The following is a 22,060-nucleotide window of genomic DNA, read 5'->3' as shown; positions in this document are numbered from 1 at the left end:
AAAGGAAAGGGGAAAGGGAAAAAGAAAGAAAGAAAAAAAAAAAGGGGGGGGGGGAAAAAGGGGAAAAATTTTTTAAAAAAATTTTAAAAATTAAAAAGGGGAATTTTTACAAATTATCCCTTTGTCAAACCGATTTTCCCCACCCTCCCCCTCCCCCAGATGGCAAATTGGTATGGGACGGAGTTCTTTCCTTGATCCTGGTTAGGAAGGAGAAGCCTAAAGCAAATTTTGCCATTCTACGTGGGACTTTAAGGTGTACAACACCTGTAACCACATTTGGAGAGCAGAAGGACATTTTAGAAGTTGTAGTAGAGACTCATCAGCATAATTATCTGGGATTCTCACAACCACTCTGCGAAGTCCCACCTTTTGTGCTCCCTAGAAGGATTTCTTTGCCTCAGGGATTGTGCAATATTTATTGGAAATCGATTTTTAAAATCCTTTTTAAGTGACTGCTTAATTTAGAGGTTTGGTGCCCCAGAAGGGAGATGCAAAGTTTAAGTGAGACTGATGGCCTAATTAGCCCAATCTAGCAGTGATCTTAATACCAATTTAGTAGAGTTAAGTGACTCAGTAGAAAGTGTAAATGGCAGAACTGGCCAGAAGTGAGTTTTGAGAGGTTAAGAAACCTTCTCTGGGATCAGAAAAATCCAACGAGCCTGCTGATAAGGTCATATGAGGAACTCCGTGCTATAAAATACAGGTGTCAAACTGACTTGCTGAGAACCAAATATAATTGGGAAGTATTTAAAATAATTAAAAATTGGGAAAAATTAAGATGTAATTGGGAAATAGGTAGCCAAATAAATAAAATATAATGAAAGAAATAATGTTAATATGTAATTAATATGTAGTCTGTATATTATGTACTCTTTATATTTGAGTTTGGTACTCTTGCTCCAAAGGGTGGGATTAATTATTGTCTTCCACACAAACTATCCTTTGTTTTGATGGTGTTGAAACTGGTGAAGGTAGGGAAATGAAGATAATAAGCGTTTATTAATATCAAGGGCTTTTTACATAATATAATAAATGTAAAATAAATATTTCATTTGAATCTCATAATAACTCTGGGAGGTAACTTTACAGTTAAGGAAACTGAGACAGAGATGAAGTGGCTAGAGTCACATAGCTGCATTAAATTCAAATATTACTGACTTCAGGCCTAGTGCTTTATCCACTGAATATTCCTAACTACATTGCCTGCATTAGTGTTTATATTGGAAATATATCTTCTTTTTATTCCCATTTTAGGCCGAGTAATAGCTACTTTCCTTTGCTCCGGAGAGAAGGAAGTAGATTTGGCAGTTCAGAGTGCAAAAGCTGCTTTTAAAATATGGAGGAAAAAATCAGGCATGGAACGTTCCCGAATCCTTCTGGAAGCTGCCAGGATAATTAGAGTGTGTTGGTTTTATTCCTTTTTATAGGACTCTTCCCCTTTTGGAAAGTTACCCTTGAACTGTTCAGTTGGTTCTTTATGATGCCTGGGCTTAATGTAAAACTACATGATATGTAATTTAGTTTGGGAGGAAGTTCTATTTACTTAGCTCAGCTGATCATATAGGGCTGTATATGAGTCTTTATACTTGGTTTATCTTTGCTTGATAGTAATTCATCCTTGTAGTTTGTTCACTTTTTATCTTATTTTATGCTCTTTCCTCCTTCCCTCTTAATTCCACTGAGCCTTCAATGACCCTCCTAACTTTTTCTGGCCTATTTATTGTCTTCAAGAATCTGTATATATATTTTTATTCATATATTTTTACCCTGTTTTCTAGATAACGACTCAGTTTAATTTGCTTTTATAATATTCAAAATGATGCAAACCCTGATTTCTTTAGGAACTTGCTATAAATGCAGGTTAAAAGCCCTTGATAGATGTGAGAATAATTTCACAACTTTTCATGGTCAAAAGTTGTCATCATCTTGGTAGTAATTACATTGATGAACTTCTCTAACCTTAGCTGGGTAAATCCTTTGAGATATAAGATTGGAAATCTTTTTGGGTACATGGTAGTAGAGAATTTTACTTCCTCTAGGAGGTGAAGTCTGGAAAGCTTTATGTCTTAAGAAATAGATCCCTGTTGATTCTGTAATAAGTAGCATTCTGAATTGTCAGGGAGGAGCCCAGAGTCCCAGCTTTTTTGGGGGGATGGAAGGGAGCTCTCTGAAACATTCAGGCGCTTTTTGTTGTCTTATGTCAAAACATCTATTAATAACCATCTGTGATTGTTTAGTTAAATGATATTTTCCTAAAGAACATAGGAAATGATAACATAAGGACAGAAAGCATCTCAGAGGCCTAGCCACTACACTCTATTCTCTCTGCAGAATGGCCTAAATCAGTGCCAAAAGACAGCTATAAACTTGTTTTAAAAAGAATTGAGAGAATGAGACTTCCCAACCTTTTCTGGGAAATATTCCAGTGTCTCATAACCTTTAAGTCAAAAAGTCAATTAATCTTTTTCTCCCAAGTCTTTTGCTTCTTGTGGTTTTATAATAAAACAGAATACCTACACCTAGCCACTAATTTTGTCTTTCTGTATGTTATAATTTTATTCAAGCCATTTAGGGATGTTTAGTCCTTAACCTTGTTGGTCCAGAAAATCTTTATTTTTACTATTTCATATAGTTGATTAACTGTTGCCAAATAGATGCATTTATAAGCCATCGTGCTAACATGTTCATTTACAGTGGAAGATCACTGATGGTTGGTTCAGTAATTGATAGCAGTCATCCATTTACATTTATTACAACTAAGAAACCAGGATTGGAAGATTTCTTTGAACATGAAAGTCAGTAGAAGAAAAAGGAAGCAGATAATTTTAAGAGAACTTCAAGAATATTAGTAACAACTTTTCCCATCTTTATTAAAATTTTCAGACAATAATCCACATATACATCAGGGACATTCTTAATATGGGTATGATAGCAGGCCGTTATAAATGATGTTATACAATGGACCACATCATTGTGGTTTCATAGTTGATTAAAAGATGTGTCCAGTATAAGATAAGATTGTGCTTACTATTTGTTGATTATAAAAAAACAACATTTTATTTGCTAGATTAAAACTTCTTAAAGGCTCCTAATAAAATGTCAGGATCAGTCATAGAAGAGTATATACTCTGTTCACTATTAGGAACAAACAAATTCTTTTTTTTTTTTTTTAATTTTATTAAAGCTTTTTATTTACAAAGTATATGCATAGGTAATTTTTCTGACATTGACCCTTGCATAACTTTTTGTGGCAAATTTTCCCCTTCTTCCCTCCACCCCCTCCCCAGCTGGCAGGTAGTCAATATATTTATTGAAATACATATTAGATCCAATGTATGTATACATATTTATACAGTTTATCTTGTGCAAGAAAAATCAGATCAAGAAAGAAGGAAAAGAAAAACTGAGAAAGAAAACACATTGCAAGCAAATAACAACAGAGTGAGAATGCTATGTTGTGTTCCACACTCTGGAACAAACAGATTCTAAAAAAAAGAGAGCATATGTTCATCAAAGGCATTGGCCATTGTTGTGGAGCATCTCCAGTATATATTCCAATAGCAGAGGGTTTCTGTGATATCCTCCAGAAGCTCTTGTTTGCAAATGGCATTGTGCTCATTGCATCTGTCCTACTAACTCCAAGCTTCTCCCTAAAGTAAAGACCTACCTTATTAATATCAGGGTTCATTGAATAAGGTCATCTGCTTGTAAGTCAGAAAAATCCTACAATCTCCCAAGAGTTACAGTAAAACTCCGTAAGGACAATGGAGAACTGCCTAATTTCTGTTATTTCATTTTGTTTGTCCTGTCTTCCTTTTATGTTGTTCTGTGTCTGTCTATATTCCAAGGTATTGAAGTAAGGTTTTTTTTTTTAAGACAAATCACTTTCTTTTTATCATTTTCTTGAAGGGCCTGTTTTTCAAAAGGTTATAATTTTTGTTGCTTTCCTTTTTTACATTTTTTTATATCTCTGGGGAGCTGTGGAATGTGAGCTGGACAAATCCAGGACTCCAAATGAGTATCATATGCCAAGTTTTATGGAAGAATTATTTTGTAATTCCTGCCTGTTGAATTCCTTTGGATAGAATTTAAGGGATTAATATTTATGAATATTGCAATGCCAGTTATGTATCAGATTATTTTTTAAAAATTCTCTAAATTTTTTTAATGAAAATGTATACATATTCATTAAATATATATATTGTAAATAAATAAATAAGCACACACACATACACACACATATATATATATCCTTACATATATACATGTAAATATGTGTGTGTGTGTAGATATAGGTATATGTTGTTGTTTTTTGTCCTTTATTTTGAAGAGGACCACAACATCAGGGAGGTGACACCACGACATGTAAATGAATTAGATTACTTCCCTGATGTCATAGGTGTGTGTGTATGTGTATGATATGAATAGATTTCTCCTAACCCTCTTTTCCTAATACCCTAAAATGAAACTTTAATTTGATATCAGTTCTACAAGTATTTGGGGGGGGGAACTACTGTTGGATAATAGTTGTGTTTCTGTTTTTCCCCATAGTTAGTATCATTTTTTTTTTTTTTTTCATTCTCTTCCAGGGACAATTTTTTTATTGCAAGAACTAGATATTTTGTTTATGTTGCATAGTTTGATAGTGAATACAATCAGAAGATATGTCCTTAATCTGTTTTTTCTTCATTACTTGAAGGAACGGAAGGATGAAATAGCAACTGTGGAAACCATCAACAATGGAAAATCTGTCTTTGAGGCTCGATTAGATATTGATACTTCTTGGCAGTGCTTAGAATATTATGCAGGATTGGCTGCTTCCATGGGAGGTAAGATCATACTCTTAATGAGGCACTGAGTCTTCAGCCATAACTAGAATAAATTTATTGTAGTGGGAGTTAAGATTTTAACTTTCATTGGAGAAACCCTTACCTGGTTTAGTTATTTCATATTGGTGTCTCCTGTGCTCTGACCCACAAGTCTGAAAGTTCTTAGATGTTTGCATCTAGTATAGTGGCCTCTGTACTCTGAACACTTTCTGACTGACTGATTATGGCCATCTGACCAGGAGAGTGTTAGTTGTTTTGCTAATTATTAGTGTGAGAATCCATTTTCAATGTTCTTCCTGCTTCTACTCTATTCTCATTGAATAAATTTGGATAAATCAACTTAATTCTTTATATTCCAGTGACTCCTTCTATTTAATAAAAGAGAAGATTAACTGGATTTTGGAATGAGGATTAAGTTGTTACCATTCAGATCCAGTATTTGGGAAATTATTTATTGATTACTCACTATGTAAGATGCAAAAGTAGTATGGATCACAATTCCTGCTGTCAAAAAGTTTGCAATGTTGTTGAAAAGATAGATTTTACATATTTGAAATAAAGGGAAAAAATGACTTTTTTAGTTTCAGAATGTAAATATTTTTCTGACCTCTTTTTCTGTCTCTCTCGTGTATGTATATGTTTGCATATTTGTGTTTTTATATCTGTATATAGGTTTATATATTCACATATATTTATACATATGTGCATATATACATATATATACATATGTATATATGTATATATATATATATATATATATATACATATATACACACATAAATATATATACACACATATACATCTTCACACAGAGTATCAAGTTTAGTTAGGAATGAAAGAGATCCATGTAGACTAGTTATTAGAGAATTAATGATTCATGGGTGATGTAAGAATTGAGCTAGATTTTGAAGGATGGGCAGAAATTGGATTAAGTGGAGGATTAGGGGTAACTGGGAAAGACAACAGGATGGCAGGCATAAGCATGTTATTATGCTTGGAGAACATCGAGGAGACAGTCTGACCAAGGAGGTATTTGTTGGAGGTAACAGAGTTTTGTCTCTTAGAAGAGAATAGAATTGTATCTTCCCTTCTGTATTTCTCCTTAGGTGAACATGTCCAGCTGCCTGGTGGATCATTTGGCTACACCAGACGGGAACCTCTTGGAGTATGTGTTGGAATTGGAGCATGGAACTACCCTTTCCAGATTGCTAGTTGGAAGTCTGCCCCAGCTTTGGCTTGTGGTAAGGTTGTAGACATTGCAGCCTGTTCAAGTTAAAGCAATAAATTCTTATTGAATATATTCCTGCTATATGTAACTCAGAAAAGGAAGGCCCTAGTGCATGTGCCAAAAGCTTGCTCTCCAGTCCCAGTATGTTGAAAGAAAGAGAAAAGTAGAAGAGTATTCCAAAGATGTGGACTGGATAGGTGGTAAAGGTGCCCTCAATATAAATAGGAGAGTTAGAAAGTTGGGGGGAAAGATAAATTCTGCTTTAAACATTTGGAGTTTGGTATACTGATGAAACCTGCAGTTGTTGCTGTTGATCTAGAATTAAGGAGAGAGACTGGTGCTAGTTTTACAGATCTAGGAGTCTTCTGCATAGAGATGAGAGTTGAACCTATAGGAGTTTGTGAGGATTACCAGAAGAGACTATAGTGAGATAAGAGAAAACGGCCTAGTACAGTATGCTAGGGGACACTTATCCATAGACAATAGGCCAAGGATGGAGATGTGCAAAAAAAAAATGAATGAGTTATGTATCATGACTACTTTAGGAAGAGAATGTCCAGAACTAATGCTAGTTGCGTTCTAGCATTAAATGCTATAGGAACAGTCAAGAAGAATAAAGACTGAGAAAGGACTGTTGGATTTGACAATTAAGAAATTGTTGGTAATCCTGGACAGCACTTTCCATTGACTGATAAGGTCAAAAGCCAATCATATTGCAGAGGGGTAAGACAAAGAATAAAGTTGAAAAAAGCAAGAGGCTTTGAGTATGGCAGATGGTTTTAAAATAATCATCTAGAGGGAAGGAAGTTCAGTTCTTTTTAGAGAAATGTATGAAATAGATCTAAGACATTATAATTGGGGAGGTCTATTGAAATTTTATTTTTTTAAATTGATTTATGCCCTTATTTTGAGCTATATCCTCACATTGAATTGATTAGTGAAATGAGTTGATAGGGAGAGTGTCTGTCGTCCTTTAAAGGGGAATTCACTAAATGGAAAGAACCAGTGTGGAAGAAAAGTGAAATGTATTCTTTAGCACAAAGATGAATGGAAAGGAAATTAACATGTAAGTCTTTTCTAACATTCCCTGCTAATCTTTCCCAACCGGAGCTGTCCTTCTCTTTGCTATGCAGGAAATGCCATGGTCTTTAAGCCTTCTCCCTTCACGCCTGTGTCAACGTTGCTGTTGGCTGAAATCTATACTGAGGCTGGGGTGCCTCCAGGGCTCTTCAATGTGGTGCAAGGTGGGGCTGCCACAGGCCAGTTTCTATGCCAGCATCGGGATGTGGCTAAAGTTTCGTTCACTGGGAGTGTGCCCACTGGCAAGAAGGTGCTTAAGAAGGGTGCTTGGGCAGCTGGGACCTGGTTCCCATCTTAATCAGTTAGATGCTGTCAAATTTAGCAGATTTTCTAACATGCTTACCCACTGATTTTAATTTTTTTTCCCTAGCTTGTGCTGGGGAGGTGTGTTTTTGATTGAAAGTCTAGACTTATCTAAATGGTATTAAGGTAGGCAGTCAGCAGACTCCAGGCAGTTAAAATGGTATGTTTATGTAGGATCAAATTAAGGTGGAAATCATTATCTCCTTCTATTTGTATGTGCCAGAGGATGAGTTTAACATTTCAGAGAGTAACTGTATTGTTCAGTGATTTACTACTTCGAATATGGGACTTGAGAAGATAAGAGTTTTAAAATGTATTTTTTAGATAAACCTCTTTTTTCCCAGCTTAATATATGCTTTGACCTCCAGTCCACCTCATGCCTAGTAATTGTAAAAAGACCTTTTTAGCCATTCATGCATATTAATGTAGCCTTTTTTTTTCTGTTCTAATTTGGTATTAAGCATCAGTGGAGAAGAATATATTTTAAGTAAGCTTAGATCCCCAAAACAGCTAGTCAGCAAACATTTATTAAGTGCTTACTGTGTGCCAGGAGCTATGCTTAGTGCTAGGGATATAAAAAGAGGGAAAAGGGGGCATTGTAAAGGGAAGGGATTTTAGAGGGAAGACTTTAGCAGTAAATGGACCTGGGAACATACGCCTGCACAAGGTGGGACTTGGGTCTTGAAGGATATCAAGGATTCTAGGAGCTCCAGAGCATAGTGGGCTTTAAGGACTAATCACCAATATTCTTGGGAGATGATGTATGGGAGGAGGCCAAAAAGGGAGGAAGATAAGGTGATTACTTTTTGATTTGTGAATGTTCTCTGTGTTAGATCATGGAGCTGGCCTCTAAAGGCGTCAAACCTGTCACCCTGGAGCTTGGAGGCAAATCTCCCCTTATCATCTTCTCAGACTGTGATATAGAGAATGCTGTGAGGGGGGCAATGATGGCCAACTTCCTTACTCAAGGAGAGGTATGCATCTTCCCTTATGAAAAGGAATGCTAATAGTAGTGAAAAGTTCTTGTTGAGCTCCTGTTGGGGGAGCTGAGAAGGAAGCAAATGTTTATTTACTTGCTTTGACTTTAGAGATAAATAATTGGATTAAGTCACATAATGAAAGTATCTCATAAATGTAAAGGAATTCCGAAGCCATATATCCCCACCTATGGAGAGTTAGAATTTCTCTGCATCCTTCATACTAAGTGATCATCTAGCCTTGGATAAAAGGTCTCTAGTGAAGAGAGGATCCCCTGCTTTCCAAGACTTCCTGTTTCACTTCTGAGTGACTATAATTTTTTCTTTGCTTTGCTTTTTTTTCTGCCTTTTGAAGCCAAGAAGAACAAATCTAATTTTCTTTCAGCATCCCAGTACTTCATATACTTGAAGGCATCTATTGTATTGTATCAAGATTTTTTTGAGTCCCAGTTGTCTCTTATTATCTATCTCTCCTAGTTTTGTGTCATCTGAAAATTTGATAAATATACCATCTATGCCTTTTATCAAAGTCACTAATGAAAATGTCAAATAGCAAAATGCCAAGGACAACTTGAGAGAACTTCTAAATTGACTTAAAGTCATGAAGTTTAGCCAGTTCCAAACCTGTTATAGTTATACTACTGTCTAACTCACTTTTTTTCCATCTTATCCATACAAGTAACACGAGAAGATTTTTTATTTAATCAGTTTTTTTCTTCACGCAGCTCTCCAGCATCACCCTCATTGCTCATTTTTGGTAGCCTGATCAGAAAAAAATCTGATCTGGCCTGACCTGTTTTTGATGAAGTGAGGGTAACTGTGATCACCTCATCTTTTTTTAGACAAATCATCCCTATATACACTCAGTAACTTTGCTAGAATCAAAACTAGGCTCACTGGCTCATACTTCACAGATTCTGTTCTTGTGAAAATTGGCACATTTGCTCTTGTCATGTATTGCTTGTTTCATTTACCATGAGGTTCCAAAGCTGACTTAAAATAGCCGAGCGGTCATATCTGCCGGCTTTGCCACACTTCTAGGTTTGAGTAAATTTGGGTGTTCTGTTTTCTGTTCTTATTTATGTTATATTTTGACATCCCTCCTTGGCCCTTTTTATTTGCCTTTTCAATTCAAAATATGATTCTCCTTAGAACAGAAACAGAAGTAAGATTTGAGCCAAATGATTTCTCTTGGGAGAAGAAAAATCAGTGATTGTTAAACTTTTCTCTTTTTTTGATACTAACTCCTCCCTGTTGCCCCTCCACATCCCATGTTCTTCTACAAAGTATAATTTTAAAAAACCCCAAAATCCCAACTCAGAATGGCTAATATGGTTTTAAAATAAACATCTTAAGTCAGACAAATGATAAATCCAGTAGAATAAGTTTATGTCTGAAAAAGACTATGTCTTTTGTTGGATGTTATCTAAAACTGAAAAATGCTCAGGGATAGCAAGAACTCTTGTTTTTCTTCTTAGGCTTTTCATATTTTAGGTTTTTTAATTCTTGTACAGTTTATGCTCTGGGTTTTATTCTCTGCCCACCCTCAGGTTTGCTGTAATGGCACAAGAGTATTTGTGCAAAGAGAAATTCTGGATAAATTTACAGAGGAAGTAGTAAAACAAACCAAAAAGATAAAGATAGGGGACCCTCTTGAGGAAGACACGAGAATGGGTCCCCTCATCAATCGATCACATCTGCAACATGTCCTTGGGTTCATTGAGCAGGCAAAGAACGAGGTAAGAAATAAGGAGAGTGTGGATTTCATTTTTCTTGTCAATTATTACAGTATTTGATTCTTCTATATTCTTATTTCTACCTGGTTACTACTAGTCTAACCTGTTCTTCACCATATACTGTTTATTTATCTGTTTATGTTCAAAGTCTTTAGGCTTTCTTCTTCCAAGATCTTTGATTACTTCTTCCACTTTTTAAAAATCTTATTTTCCTCTTATTGCTCACTTTTTGACTTCTTTCCCAGGGTCTCTGCCTCAAATGACTTTTAGGGGCAACAAAACTGGGTGCTGGGCTTTTTCCTTCAGGCATAGTGGAGTCCTATCTTCCTGACATTCCCTGCTCCTAAGCAGGTACATGTCCGTGGTCCTCTCCCAATCCGTTTTCTGGCCTAGCACTTCAGAGAACTGCCACTAGATGGCGGTGACTTTAGACAGACTAATAATCTATGATAGTTAACATTTCTGATCATATACTTTAATGACAGCAAGACTTCTCTAGGCATCTTTGTTTGTCAATGCTTACATCTTGTTCTTTAAAGAATGAGACATTGCCTAGATGTTTCTGTACCTTGTAACCTACTTCTAGATTAAATTTGTTAAAATAAGAAAATTCCTTTTTCTATCCCCAGCACTTGGCACGCTACCTGGTATCTAATAGATGCTTAATAAATACTTACTCAGTTTTTGATTCTTAGGGATGACTTGGGGATGTCAGAAGTTGGGAGGAATGGATAATATGTTAAGTGATAGAATCATAATTCCACAAAATACAAAAAGTTTGAGCTACAGGATTTGATGGTTGTAGAACTTTGCGGGGGAAACTTTCTAACAATATATGTAACTCAAGATTGTGTTTAAAAAAAGTGACTCTTTTGTATTCAGCTATCTCAGAACTTGGAAATACTAGAAGGATTACAGGTGTTCAGAAGTAGAATGATTTCAAGGGCAGGGTTTGGACTTCTGGAGAACATCTGGTTACAGGACACAGGATAGGAATTCCTGGGGTTGTAGTCATTTATAACCCCACTTGGGTGGGGTGTAGACTCTGTTTAGCATGGAGAGATGGATGCATCCTTGTGATCTTCTCAAGAGGGTCAGAGAGGGAATGTATACATTTTTGAGGGAATTCCTTGTTTTGGAAATCCATCTCTATGCTGCCTATGTTCTTTTCACCTCCAGTAATGTGATTTCCTGCTGCTGGTGATGTTGGAAGGAGTCCTGTTCATTAATTAGCCTATATAATTTGAAAGCTTTGCACCGAGGCCTCCAAACTTCTCATTTATGGTTTTGTTTGTAGAAGACCTCTTGTTTCCTTCACAATCCATTTAGTTGAAAGACTGAAATTTTATCCATGTGGGGTTTCTTTTGATGTGAAATTAAGGAGCGGATGGTAGAAGAGTTTTAATATGTTAACTTTTCTGAGGAAACATGCTGTTAAAACCCAAGTCATCACTTATTCTAACCATGCTCTGTATGCTAATTTTGCGAGAAACAGGTCCTTGACTTTTATTTGATTCCTGTCTTTCTGTGGATCAGCAGACTGAAGAGTACAGTATAGTACCACACCTGAAGTTAGGAAGATCTGAGTTCAAATCCAGCCTCAGATACTTAGTAGTTTTCTGACCTTGAACAAGTTCCTCCGTTTCTTTCTGTCAGTTTCCTCATCTCTGAAATGAGGATAATAAGGTGTGTGATAGCAGAGCTCCTACTGGTGTATTTTTTAAAGTTTTTTTTTTTTTTTTTTTTTTTTCTTTCTGGGTAGGGTGCATACTTTCTCTCTTATATGTCTGCTCTTCAGTCTCTGCTGTAGCTCCTCTCCCTTCTCTTTCGATATTCACTCTTCCCTTGATGTTCTCATCTGCTTCTGTGGATTCCATTAAATCTTTCCATGGGTGACTCCCAGGTCTGTGTGTCCTACCCCAGTTTCTTTCTTGAGCTTGGACTACCAAATGTCCATATGGCATAATGAGAAGAGTGGAATTGGAAACACTGTCTGTTTGTGGGCTGGGGCTGAGACCTGGAAGAGAAGTCAGGAAGGTATTTGAGAGAGTCATTGGGAAGAAGGAAGGTCAATGAACTCTCCTGGTAACTTTTAAAACTCTTTTCTTCTGTATGTCCTATGGAACAGGACCAGGATCTCCTTAGCTTCGTGCTTTGGGCCTCTCCTGCTAAGCACAAGCAGCATGACTGGGAAATGCCTGGGAGAATTTTACCTTGCGGACTTGTGTTTACCTACAATCTACACTGGTTTTATTTGTAGGGTGCTAAGGTGTTGTGTGGTGGAGACTTGTGTGTTCCAGAGGATCCCAAACTAAAGGATGGCTACTATATGACACCCTGTGTCCTAGGTATGTTGTTGCCCTTGCATCTGGAATTGTATGGAAGCTTATTTTGTGAGCATGACCACAAACAAGGGGAACTATTAAAAAAAAAATGAAAATTCCGAATGAAGCTGTGAATCTGTTTCTTACGGCTTCGTTTTAGAAATAGAACATTGAACAGGGTAATCCCAACACTGCCTTGCTTGTCTGCTGTCTTCTGAACTTCCTTCTGCTCTCTAGTTGCTTTTGTTAGTGGAATTTTTCTTTTTCTCTTTGCCTCATTATCACTAATCACTCTTTCTCCACCCTGTTATTCTCAAAATAAGGTCTCCTTGTAACAAATGAAGAAAAGTAAATTGTTGTAATGTGTGCTAGAATCAGGTATATTCTTGAAGATCCCAAGAATTATTTTGTATTGTTTGAAAATGTATGTCTCTTGCTTCTTCTACAGTCCTTCACCTCTATACCAAGAGATGGAGGCCACAGACAGCTTTATCAGTTTAACATGTGTTGAAATCAGCATTGATTGTCAGGTTCTGGCTTAAGAGTTTTTAGCCTCAATTAAGAGCAATTTATATAAATTAAAGAGTAATAATAATTGCAATAACAGGTAATATTTATTTATTGCTTGTTATAGGCACTGTGCTAATAAATGCTTTACAATTTTTATCTCATTTGATTTTGAGAGCAACCTGAGAAGTAGGGGTAAGGAGAATAATACAAGAAAACTTTAAATAATGTATCTAGAATAAGACACGAAGACCCCGTAATAGAAAAGTACAGTTTCACTGAATCCAATTTAGCTATCTTTTAAGTACAGAGAAGAAGAGCTTTGATTTTGTGCTTTTGGAACATTAGAACATAACTTGGCAAGACAATTCTGACCCTTTCTTTCTCTCCCTTCTTCTTTCTACTTATTTTCTTCTACTTATTTAGTTAAATACAATCAACTAATCTTGTACCCTCACACAACATAAAACAATCTTGACTAATGACCTCTTGTGTATTTCTGGATCTAATAAAAATTTATGATAGGTTAGTATACTTTATCTTAATGATAAGAACAAGCAAATTTTTAATAAATTCTGGAGTGATATTTTTTGTGTGTATATTTGAAAGAATGGTTAAAGAAATCTGGCATAAAGACCAGGACACAGGCATTTTATACATGCAATTTAACTTTGAAAATGAAAATGCATCTCAGTGCAATTCTCAATGTATGGTTAAAAATTGTGAACTCAGAGCTAAGAAAAGTTCTTAACATAGACGTAATTTTCACCTGCCTCTATTCCCTTGAGAGGCATAGGTGATTGAAGGTCATTTTTATTTCTGATTAAAGGTCTAATGACTTAAATTTTAGGTAAGAAGTGGGCCACTTTTTCCTTCCTGCTCCTTGAGTATTTGATTCCTGTCTTGTTCTCATTTTTTTCTTTCTCTTAAAAGTTTTTTTAAAATTCAGTTTTACTTTATTTACAGGTCTCAATTGTCTTCCTTCCCTTTTATTCTCCTCATTGAGAAAACAAGAAAAATGAAACTCCTTACAAACATGTATAATCATCTAAAACAAATTCCTCCACTAACTATATCTCTTTAAAAATGTGCCTTCCATATTCACTCTGGAGTCCATAACAGTCTATCTGGAGGTGGGCAGCATGTTTCATCTCCCTCATTCCTCTTTATCATATTATTGGTCTACAGACTCACAATAGGTAGAACAGTCTGATAATATAGCATTCATCATTATCTGCTAAATATCGGTGATAATGAAGTCTTTTGGTTAATTAAATATTGTGATTATTAGTTGTTATTTTGATTACAAATTTTCAAAAACCCTTTTGATCTAAACTAATTATAATTTAACTGTTTCTCCTGGGTGGCAGAGTCTCTTAATTTAGTGCTTATCTTGCAACATCTTCATTGTGGACAGTCATAATTTTTGTGCTGTAGATTGTATTAAAGGCCCATTGGTTTGAGAAATGTGGTGAGGAGGTTGCTATCTAAATTGGGAATTGGCAGTCTTCATTTGGGGCCAAGTCTTGCTTTTGTATGGCAGTTGAGCTACAAATTTTTTTTTCCCCCAAAAGCAAGAAGTGGGCTAGAATTGCTGTGGTTTGCCAAGCCATGATCTAAATCACTGTTCATGTTTCTGCCTATGTCGATTCAGTAATGCTATTAGGGTAGCTTAAGTGTAAAGAAACTATTCAATTTCATCATAAGGTGAATAACTAGCTCTTCATTTATTGGTTTTATGTTTATTAAATTTATTTCGGATTTTCAGGTTAGGTAAAGAAGTATATACCTGTAAATAAAGGCTTTTTTCTTTTCTTTTTTTTGTTTGTTTGTTTGTTGAGGCAATTGGAATCAAGTGACTTGCCCAGGGTCACACAGCCAGAAAGTAGCTGAGGTCAGATTTGAACTCAGGTCCTCCTGACTTCAGGGCTGGTGAATAAAGGCTTTTTTCAACAGTATAGACAAGAAAAATAATTTCATGTATCAAGACCAGTTACTACTTCCCTAACGTACGTTTTTGCTTTGCTTTTCTTGCTTACAGGAAATTGCAAAGATGGCATGACCTGTGTGAAGGAAGAGATCTTTGGACCAGTGATGTCCATTTTGTCCTTTGACACAGAGGCGGAGGTCCTCGAGAGAGCGAATGACACCAACTTTGGTCTGGCAGCTGGTGTCTTTACCAGGTGTGCCTGACTTTTCAGAAGCTGTTCCCTAGGAGTGGGGCTGGGATCTCTGTCTAGGTGCTCCTGTTCTGGCATTTCTTTTTGGTTTTCGCTGGCCTAGGCTTGTTGGTAGGAAGCAAGAGCTTAGTCCTTGCGTCAGAACTTTGCAAAGTGAAAGTGATTTTCTTAGTAAACATGAGAGCAAGGATAGGGTTTTTTTTTTTTTTGACTTTGTATCATTTGATCAGACATTAAGTACCTTACTATGTACTAGGATACAAAGAAAGGCAAAAAGCCTAGTCCCTGCTCTCCAGTAGCTCACAATTTAACAACACTGTACTTAAACAAGATATATACAGGATAAGGTGGAGTTAATCATGAGAGGGAGGGCACTAGAATTAAGGGGAGAGAGATCCAATAAAAGCTTTTTGAAGTACAAGGTGGGACTTGAAAGAAGGCCAGGAAGGTAGGAGACAGGAAGAAGGTGTCAGGAGATAGAGCATCCTGTGTGAGGAATAGGCAGGAGGCCAGTATATAAGGAGACTGGAAAAAGTGAGGGAGTATGTTACAACAAGAACGCCAAACAAAGGATTTAAAATTGGTCCCTAAAGTAATAGGGAATCACAGGAGTTATTTAAATAAGATCAGACCTTCTTTTTGGCAGCTGATGGACTGGAGTGGGGAAAGATGAGGCAGGGAGAGCAACCAGAAAGGTAGTGGTCCCTACAGTATCAGAAGAGAAAAGGGACACCTGCCAGCAAGGTTAGGAAGGTAGAATTGACAGGATCTGACCCCAGCTTGGATCTGGGCAATGAGAGGCCTTAAAGATGGGTACAGGAAAGTTCTGAAATAGGAGTAGGCTATTTGCCATGGTCCTCTCCTATTTTATGTTGTATGTTTGATAATCTAGAAATATGCAGCCTTCTGCCCATTGAGATGAGGCAGAATCCCCATTATTGCTGTGCTTCTGAGCTGTATGTATAGAGACCACAGTACTCCAGGAAGCCCTTTTTGGGATCTGGGATTTGAGCTGGTTGAGTTTACAGGCCTCGGTTTTGCTCTGCTTTATAGACATTGACCTTATTTCACAAAAGGAGAGAAATGCTTTGCACATCTTGATAGCCACCATTGATTTTTATGAAGCTTTTTGATGTGAGCCCATAAAATCCTAATCCCTATCTATTCTGCACCAAAGGTAAAGGTCTTAAAACCATTTTGGAAGTGATAACTGGTTCTTACTCAGTCATTCGCCTGGCTGAATAACCTTTGAAACCTGTTGGTTGCTTCCAAACTTTGATCTCTGACAGTAATAAATAATTGTTTCTTTTCCCTGCAGGGACATCCAGCGGGCTCACCGAGTGGTGGCCGAGCTTCAAGCTGGGGTGTGCTACATTAACAATTACAATGTTAGCCCAGTGGAGTTGCCCTTTGGCGGCTATAAGATGTCAGGTGAGGAACACGGGAAAAAAAAGAGAAAATGAAGGGTACCCTAGGGACACTTGAGGCTTTTAACATCCCAGTACTAGAGACCTCAGAAATGAGTGCATGTGTGCTTGATCACACATGTGCATGCGTGTGTGCACACACACACACACACATACACACATATGCTTCCCCCCAGCTGATGGAATCACTTCCATTGTGATCAGATCTTCCCCAATTCAGGCAAAGAGTCTTAGTGATAGTCACAAAACTTTTAGAATATTACTTGCTATTTTACGTAATACTGTTGGTTAAAAAAAAACATTATATCTCACTCTCAGTCACTTAGGCTTTATTTCTTTCATTCAGGATTTGGCAGAGAGAACGGCCGGGTGACAATTGAGTATTATTCACAACTAAAGACCATCTGTGTTGAGATGGGTGATGTGGAGTCTGTATTCTGATGAGCTGAGGCAAAGATGCGAAAACAGCATCATGTGGTGGAGTCGCGAGATGAGCATCTTGACACCAAACGTGACTGAACATGAACTGGGACTTGGTCCTGTTCAGCCTTTGGAATTCTGATCCTTTGGAAGGAGAGGATTGAGTGACAGTCTTTTCCCAGCCCAGGTTCCCTGTTAAAAACACTTAATAACATTTTCTTCAGATTAACCAAAAGAACTGGGTTTTTTTCCCCACTCTGAATCTCTTCATGACCCTAAAGTGCCAACTCTTAGTTCTCTTTAGGAGAGCAGGATTGCCTAAGACTTCAACAGATTAACTCCAGCAGTGGTATTTGATGCTTCTCTCTAATCTATTTTAAAGTTATTAAGGCAATAGTTTTGCTTAGTGATTACTTTTAATATATATCCCAGTCTCACCCCGTTGTTGGAGAAAGTCAGCTTTGTAAAAAATAGTCTTCTCTTCTACTTAATAGAATTATTAAATTGAAGTATTGAACAGAATTTTTAGCATAGTCATATTAAAGACTTTGCTTATTATCTGAGCCATTATGAAAGTTTCTTTGACTTTCTTCTTGAGATATCCTCTTCTGGCAAATCCTTAGTAGAAAGGTTTTTATATAGGAGTGAATCATTCAGATTAAGCTGAAGCAAATGAATCTCATTTAGAATCCCATTATAAGAACATCGAGCTTAACTGAATTTTAATATATGTACTGAAAAAAAAAAGAGCGAGAAATAAAAATTTTATGATTTCAGGACCTCATTGAACCTATACCTTGGAAGAGAACATGCAGTGAGAACAAGGAATTTGCTGTTCTCTGTCTCAGTTCCCACATTCCTCCCTCTCAGTTTGATTCAAGATCACATCATCCCCACCCAATGTGATTCTAGAAACTCCTCTTCTCTAGACATGCAGACAGTCTGTTCCTTCTGCTTAGATCCAGCTAACGGGACAGATGGCCCTCGGCTTTCCTGGCATTCCTGGTCTCTGCTGAATGTTCTTTGTTTTCCTCTTGTAATGGCAATATAGGAAGAAGTGATCACAGTCTAATAGAATCCTACTTCTTTGTGAAACTTGTTCATGAGCCTTTTTTCCCCCTAATCATTGATTTTCCTGTTTTTGTTTTTGTTCTATTTGTATAAAAGTCTCAGTTCAGCTTCTGACCTGATCAGTAGCTTGACGACTGGTTATCCAGAAAAATAAAATTTACAAGCAGATATGAAATCCATGTGTTGAGGCAGACAGACTTCTTTTTGCCCAGTTTTAACATTTTGAAAATGTAAGGGGAAAGCTCTTTCTGACTTTTCTCCAACTCCCTGAGGAAAGGTCTCAAAGTCCCTGCCTCTGCACACCACGGAAATGAATTAGGTTGGGAAGGTAGGGATGAGTCTGGAGCTAAACCTTCTGAAGGGGAAGGGGAAGGGCAATGAAATTAACTCCACTTGGATTCATTATGGAACTAGATTGAGTGGTAGGTGGCCTCTGTCTGGAGGCTTTTGTTCTCTTGGTTTCCTGCTCTCTTCCTCATCTGGTTGCTTCTGTTGCTCTTGTTTCAGCATGGATCTGGTCACCACAGGTAGAGACTTGGGCCACAGCTACTGCCCTCCCCCTGGTATTCTAGTTCTCCCATGGCCTCTCTGCTCATCACAGTTGGACATCCCTAAGGTTCTTTGCCATTTGCCCACATGAGAAGGGGAACTCTTATCTCATGCGTACTGTCTCCTTTAATAGGCTATAAACCGTTTGAGAGCAGGAACAAGTGCTTATTAACTGCATTTCATTAATTAAAAGGAATACTTCTCTGAGAAGGATAGAGCTGGAAACAAAGAACAAAAAATAGGATAGAAACTACATCTGTGATGTCATTGATCTAGGGAACAGAAACTCCCTCTACATGCAGTGCATTCTTTGCAGTTAGTGTCTTAAAGTTCCCTGGAGCGCTGAGAGATTGTGACTTTCCCAGTGTCACACAATCCATCTATGTCAGAGATAGCACTTGAATTTAGATTTTACTGGTTTTGAGAGCATCTCCCTCTCCACTATTCACACTGCTTCTCATAAAAAATTGAAGAATATTTGGAATGATTTTAAGAAGGAAGAAATACACATTCTTTAGTACTGGAACTTACAAATTGATTCTTGGATCTTATTTTCAAACTTATTTTTATATCTTCAATATATGTATATATTTCTAAATTATAGATGTTTTACTGAATTGCATATTCCACTGCTCTCTTTCCCTGTTGATGGGAAATGTCCCTTTCTGATATTTCCTCCACATGTCTGTTTCAGTAGATGGCACCCAAGCTGAAGACATCAATCAGCTCTCTCACCATCATTACCCATGACCAGGCACCAAGTTTAACTCTTTCACTCCATTTTTATATCCCTAACTTTAGTTTCCCTTTTCAGATCCTTGTTACTGACCACTTGGACTATTTTGTCTTTTATAATCTGGCCCTTCCTTATTTTACCAGCTTTCAGGGGACTCTCACATGCTCCCTAATTTAGCCAAAATAAGTCTTCATACGGTTGCTTATATATGATTCTTCTGCCCCCTATGCCTGGAATTTACTCCTTCCCCACAACTCCACATCTTAGATTAGATTTTAACAAATGAGAAAAAAAACCCAACAAACTATTGATATGAGAAACATCCCATAATCAGCTTTGTACACTTAGACAATTGACTTGGTAGAACCAAGATAGAATAGAAAACAATATTAAATGCAATTAGCATTTAATGACTCACTCCTGAAATGTTTAAACAAGTTATTTTCAAAAAAATGGATAGCAAACAATTTCATCAACATTAGTTATGATTTTTTATAGAATTTTTAACAGATGAAAATCAATTGCCATAATGTGACCAAAAGAGACAAAAGGATACCTTAGTCAGCAAACACTTGACAAATTGAGCAGCTGAAGGTAGCCCTAGTTAGACATTAAAAAAGTAATAACTCTTGTAAGGAAGAATGATGGAAATTTAGGGGTTGTTCCTTCCAGATTACTTGCTGTTTAGTTTCACCAAACTTTCATTACTTGGTTTTTACTTTATTTCTTCATTTTGTTTTAAAATTCTCAACAAGTCATCCTGAGGGAACCTAAAGATAACACCAGAATGAGGATAATGTTAAAGAAAAATGAAATGGACTGCAAGGATTTTCATAAATTATTTCCACCATTAAAAGATGTTATAATCATCTCAGTGAATCTCATAGTTCTGGATGTGCTTATAAAAGACAAATGTCACTTAAAAAAAATAAAATGAAAAAAAGTAGTTGTCTTGTACCAAATATAGGGAGAGGAGAACCACACTAGAATTGTCAATTGTGAAGACATTCAAGGATTAATCCACAAAATTAACGGAGGAAGGGGTAAGATACTTAAAACATTAGAAAAAATCTTGATGTTATTGATGCCCTGGAAAGGTAACAGGTGCAATCAACTACTGAGTGAGAGGTCTCCTTTCCCATATGTACACAATTATAAGTGAATTATCTTGGGACACTAAGATAATAGACTTAGTGAGGCTATTAGTAAGAAACATGCTGCCTTTTTACAAGCGGTATTTCAGCGTTCTACATCTTTACCTTTATTAGCAGAAAGATGAGATAATTTCACTATGTTGATTATTAATTGTGAAAATGTGTTTGATTTGGTTGAGCAAAATGCTGTCTTGGAATTTTTCTTCTACAAGGTGTCTCTCCATATAGCAAAAACCATTCGGGAGTCCTTGAATGATATAAGATGATAATCAGTAACTTCCAGATCATAAACATTAGGCAAGGCAGAGCATAAAGTAGGAAGATTTTTGTTGCTGTGATAAAGGAGATCCAATTTGAAAGTCCAAATTGAAGAAGGGATTCCCTATGATTGATAAGATTCTCTAGGTGCTCTTGTGAGCAGGTGATATCAAGTTGATTTCAGCAAGTCTTGAAATATTGCAGTGCTTGAAGGAACGTATTTTGTTAAACTTAAATTTTGTTTTCAGTTCCAAATTATCTTCCACTTCTCTCTTCCTCTATCCATTGTGAAGGCCCTCCCCTATCGCATTACAAATATGTGTAGTCATGCAAAATAAATTTTTGCACTAGCCATATTCCTTTTAAAAAAAGGACTAAGAAAGGAAGAAAAGATGCTTCAGTACTCTTCTCTGGAGTCAATTTCATCATGACTCCTTTGGAATTGTGGTAGGTCATTCATTGTATTGATCAGGAGGAGTCTTTCAATTGATTCTTATTGCTGTTACTGTATAAATTGTTTTCTTGTTTCTGCTCACTTCACTTTGCATCAGTTCATATGAGACTTCCTAACTTCTTCCTCAAAAATCCATCTTTTTAAATACCAGTATTAGATTGGTAGTATATACCTGTGAGATATGGAATATCAGTCTCCTGGAACTAAAAAGGAATATTGCAGAAAACAATGGAGGATCACATGCTGAATGTAAGCATTCTGCAAAATAACAAATAAGGAACTTTAGAAACAACTTGAATAAAAAGTCATTAGAGCAAGTATGCAGAAAAAGAAAATGAGCTGGCAAAAGCAAGAGGCAACAGATTGATGGATGACCGCTGTGGACCCAGATGGTCTGATTACAGGAGAGAGGAAGACCTCTAAGGGATACTCTGATGAACTTAAGTTCATGGGAAGACATGGAAAAGTTGTAAAGGGAAGAAGGGCACAGATCTATTTGGGCATAGGAGTGAGCATTATGTTATGCCCCTATTTCATATAAACTACTTGTGTAATGAAAAATGTCCTAGATTTGGAATTAGAGGATTTGGGCTTGAATCCTAACTTTGGCAAGTGACTTGACCTGTTAGGCTCATCTTTAAAATGAGAGTTATAGTATATGACCAGGGGACTCCTATCTCTAAATCCATGGTCCTGAATTTCAGCCAAGAAACTCTGTTTCTTGATTTCAGTTTGTCCTCTTACATCACATTGCCTTGGAGCATGCTGCCCTTATGTACTCTCTGGGCAATTAAAACTGGGCTTCTTGCCATTCTTTGATCGGATCT

General features: G+C 36.8%; 1 protein-coding gene across 1 annotated transcript; it reads left to right on the top strand.

Annotated features, from left to right (window-relative positions):
• Window positions 1-1,160: 1,160 nt before the first annotated feature.
• Window positions 1,161-22,040, top strand: ALDH9A1 (aldehyde dehydrogenase 9 family member A1). The gene is made up of 10 exons (XM_012547629.3): window positions 1,161-1,400; window positions 4,700-4,829; window positions 5,936-6,070; window positions 7,191-7,387; window positions 8,274-8,414; window positions 9,968-10,156; window positions 12,414-12,501; window positions 15,026-15,167; window positions 16,483-16,595; window positions 16,938-22,040. The coding sequence occupies exons 1-10, from the start codon at window positions 1,356-1,358 to the stop codon at window positions 17,030-17,032; spliced, it is 1,275 nt and encodes a 424-aa protein (XP_012403083.3). The 5' UTR covers window positions 1,161-1,355; the 3' UTR covers window positions 17,033-22,040.
• The last annotated feature ends 20 nt before the right edge of the window (window positions 22,041-22,060 follow it).

Source organism: Sarcophilus harrisii, chromosome 4 (assembly GCF_902635505.1).
Source record: "Sarcophilus harrisii chromosome 4, mSarHar1.11, whole genome shotgun sequence".
NCBI lineage: Eukaryota > Metazoa > Chordata > Mammalia > Dasyuromorphia > Dasyuridae > Sarcophilus > Sarcophilus harrisii.
This window is presented reverse-complemented; position numbering and strand designations above follow the sequence as displayed.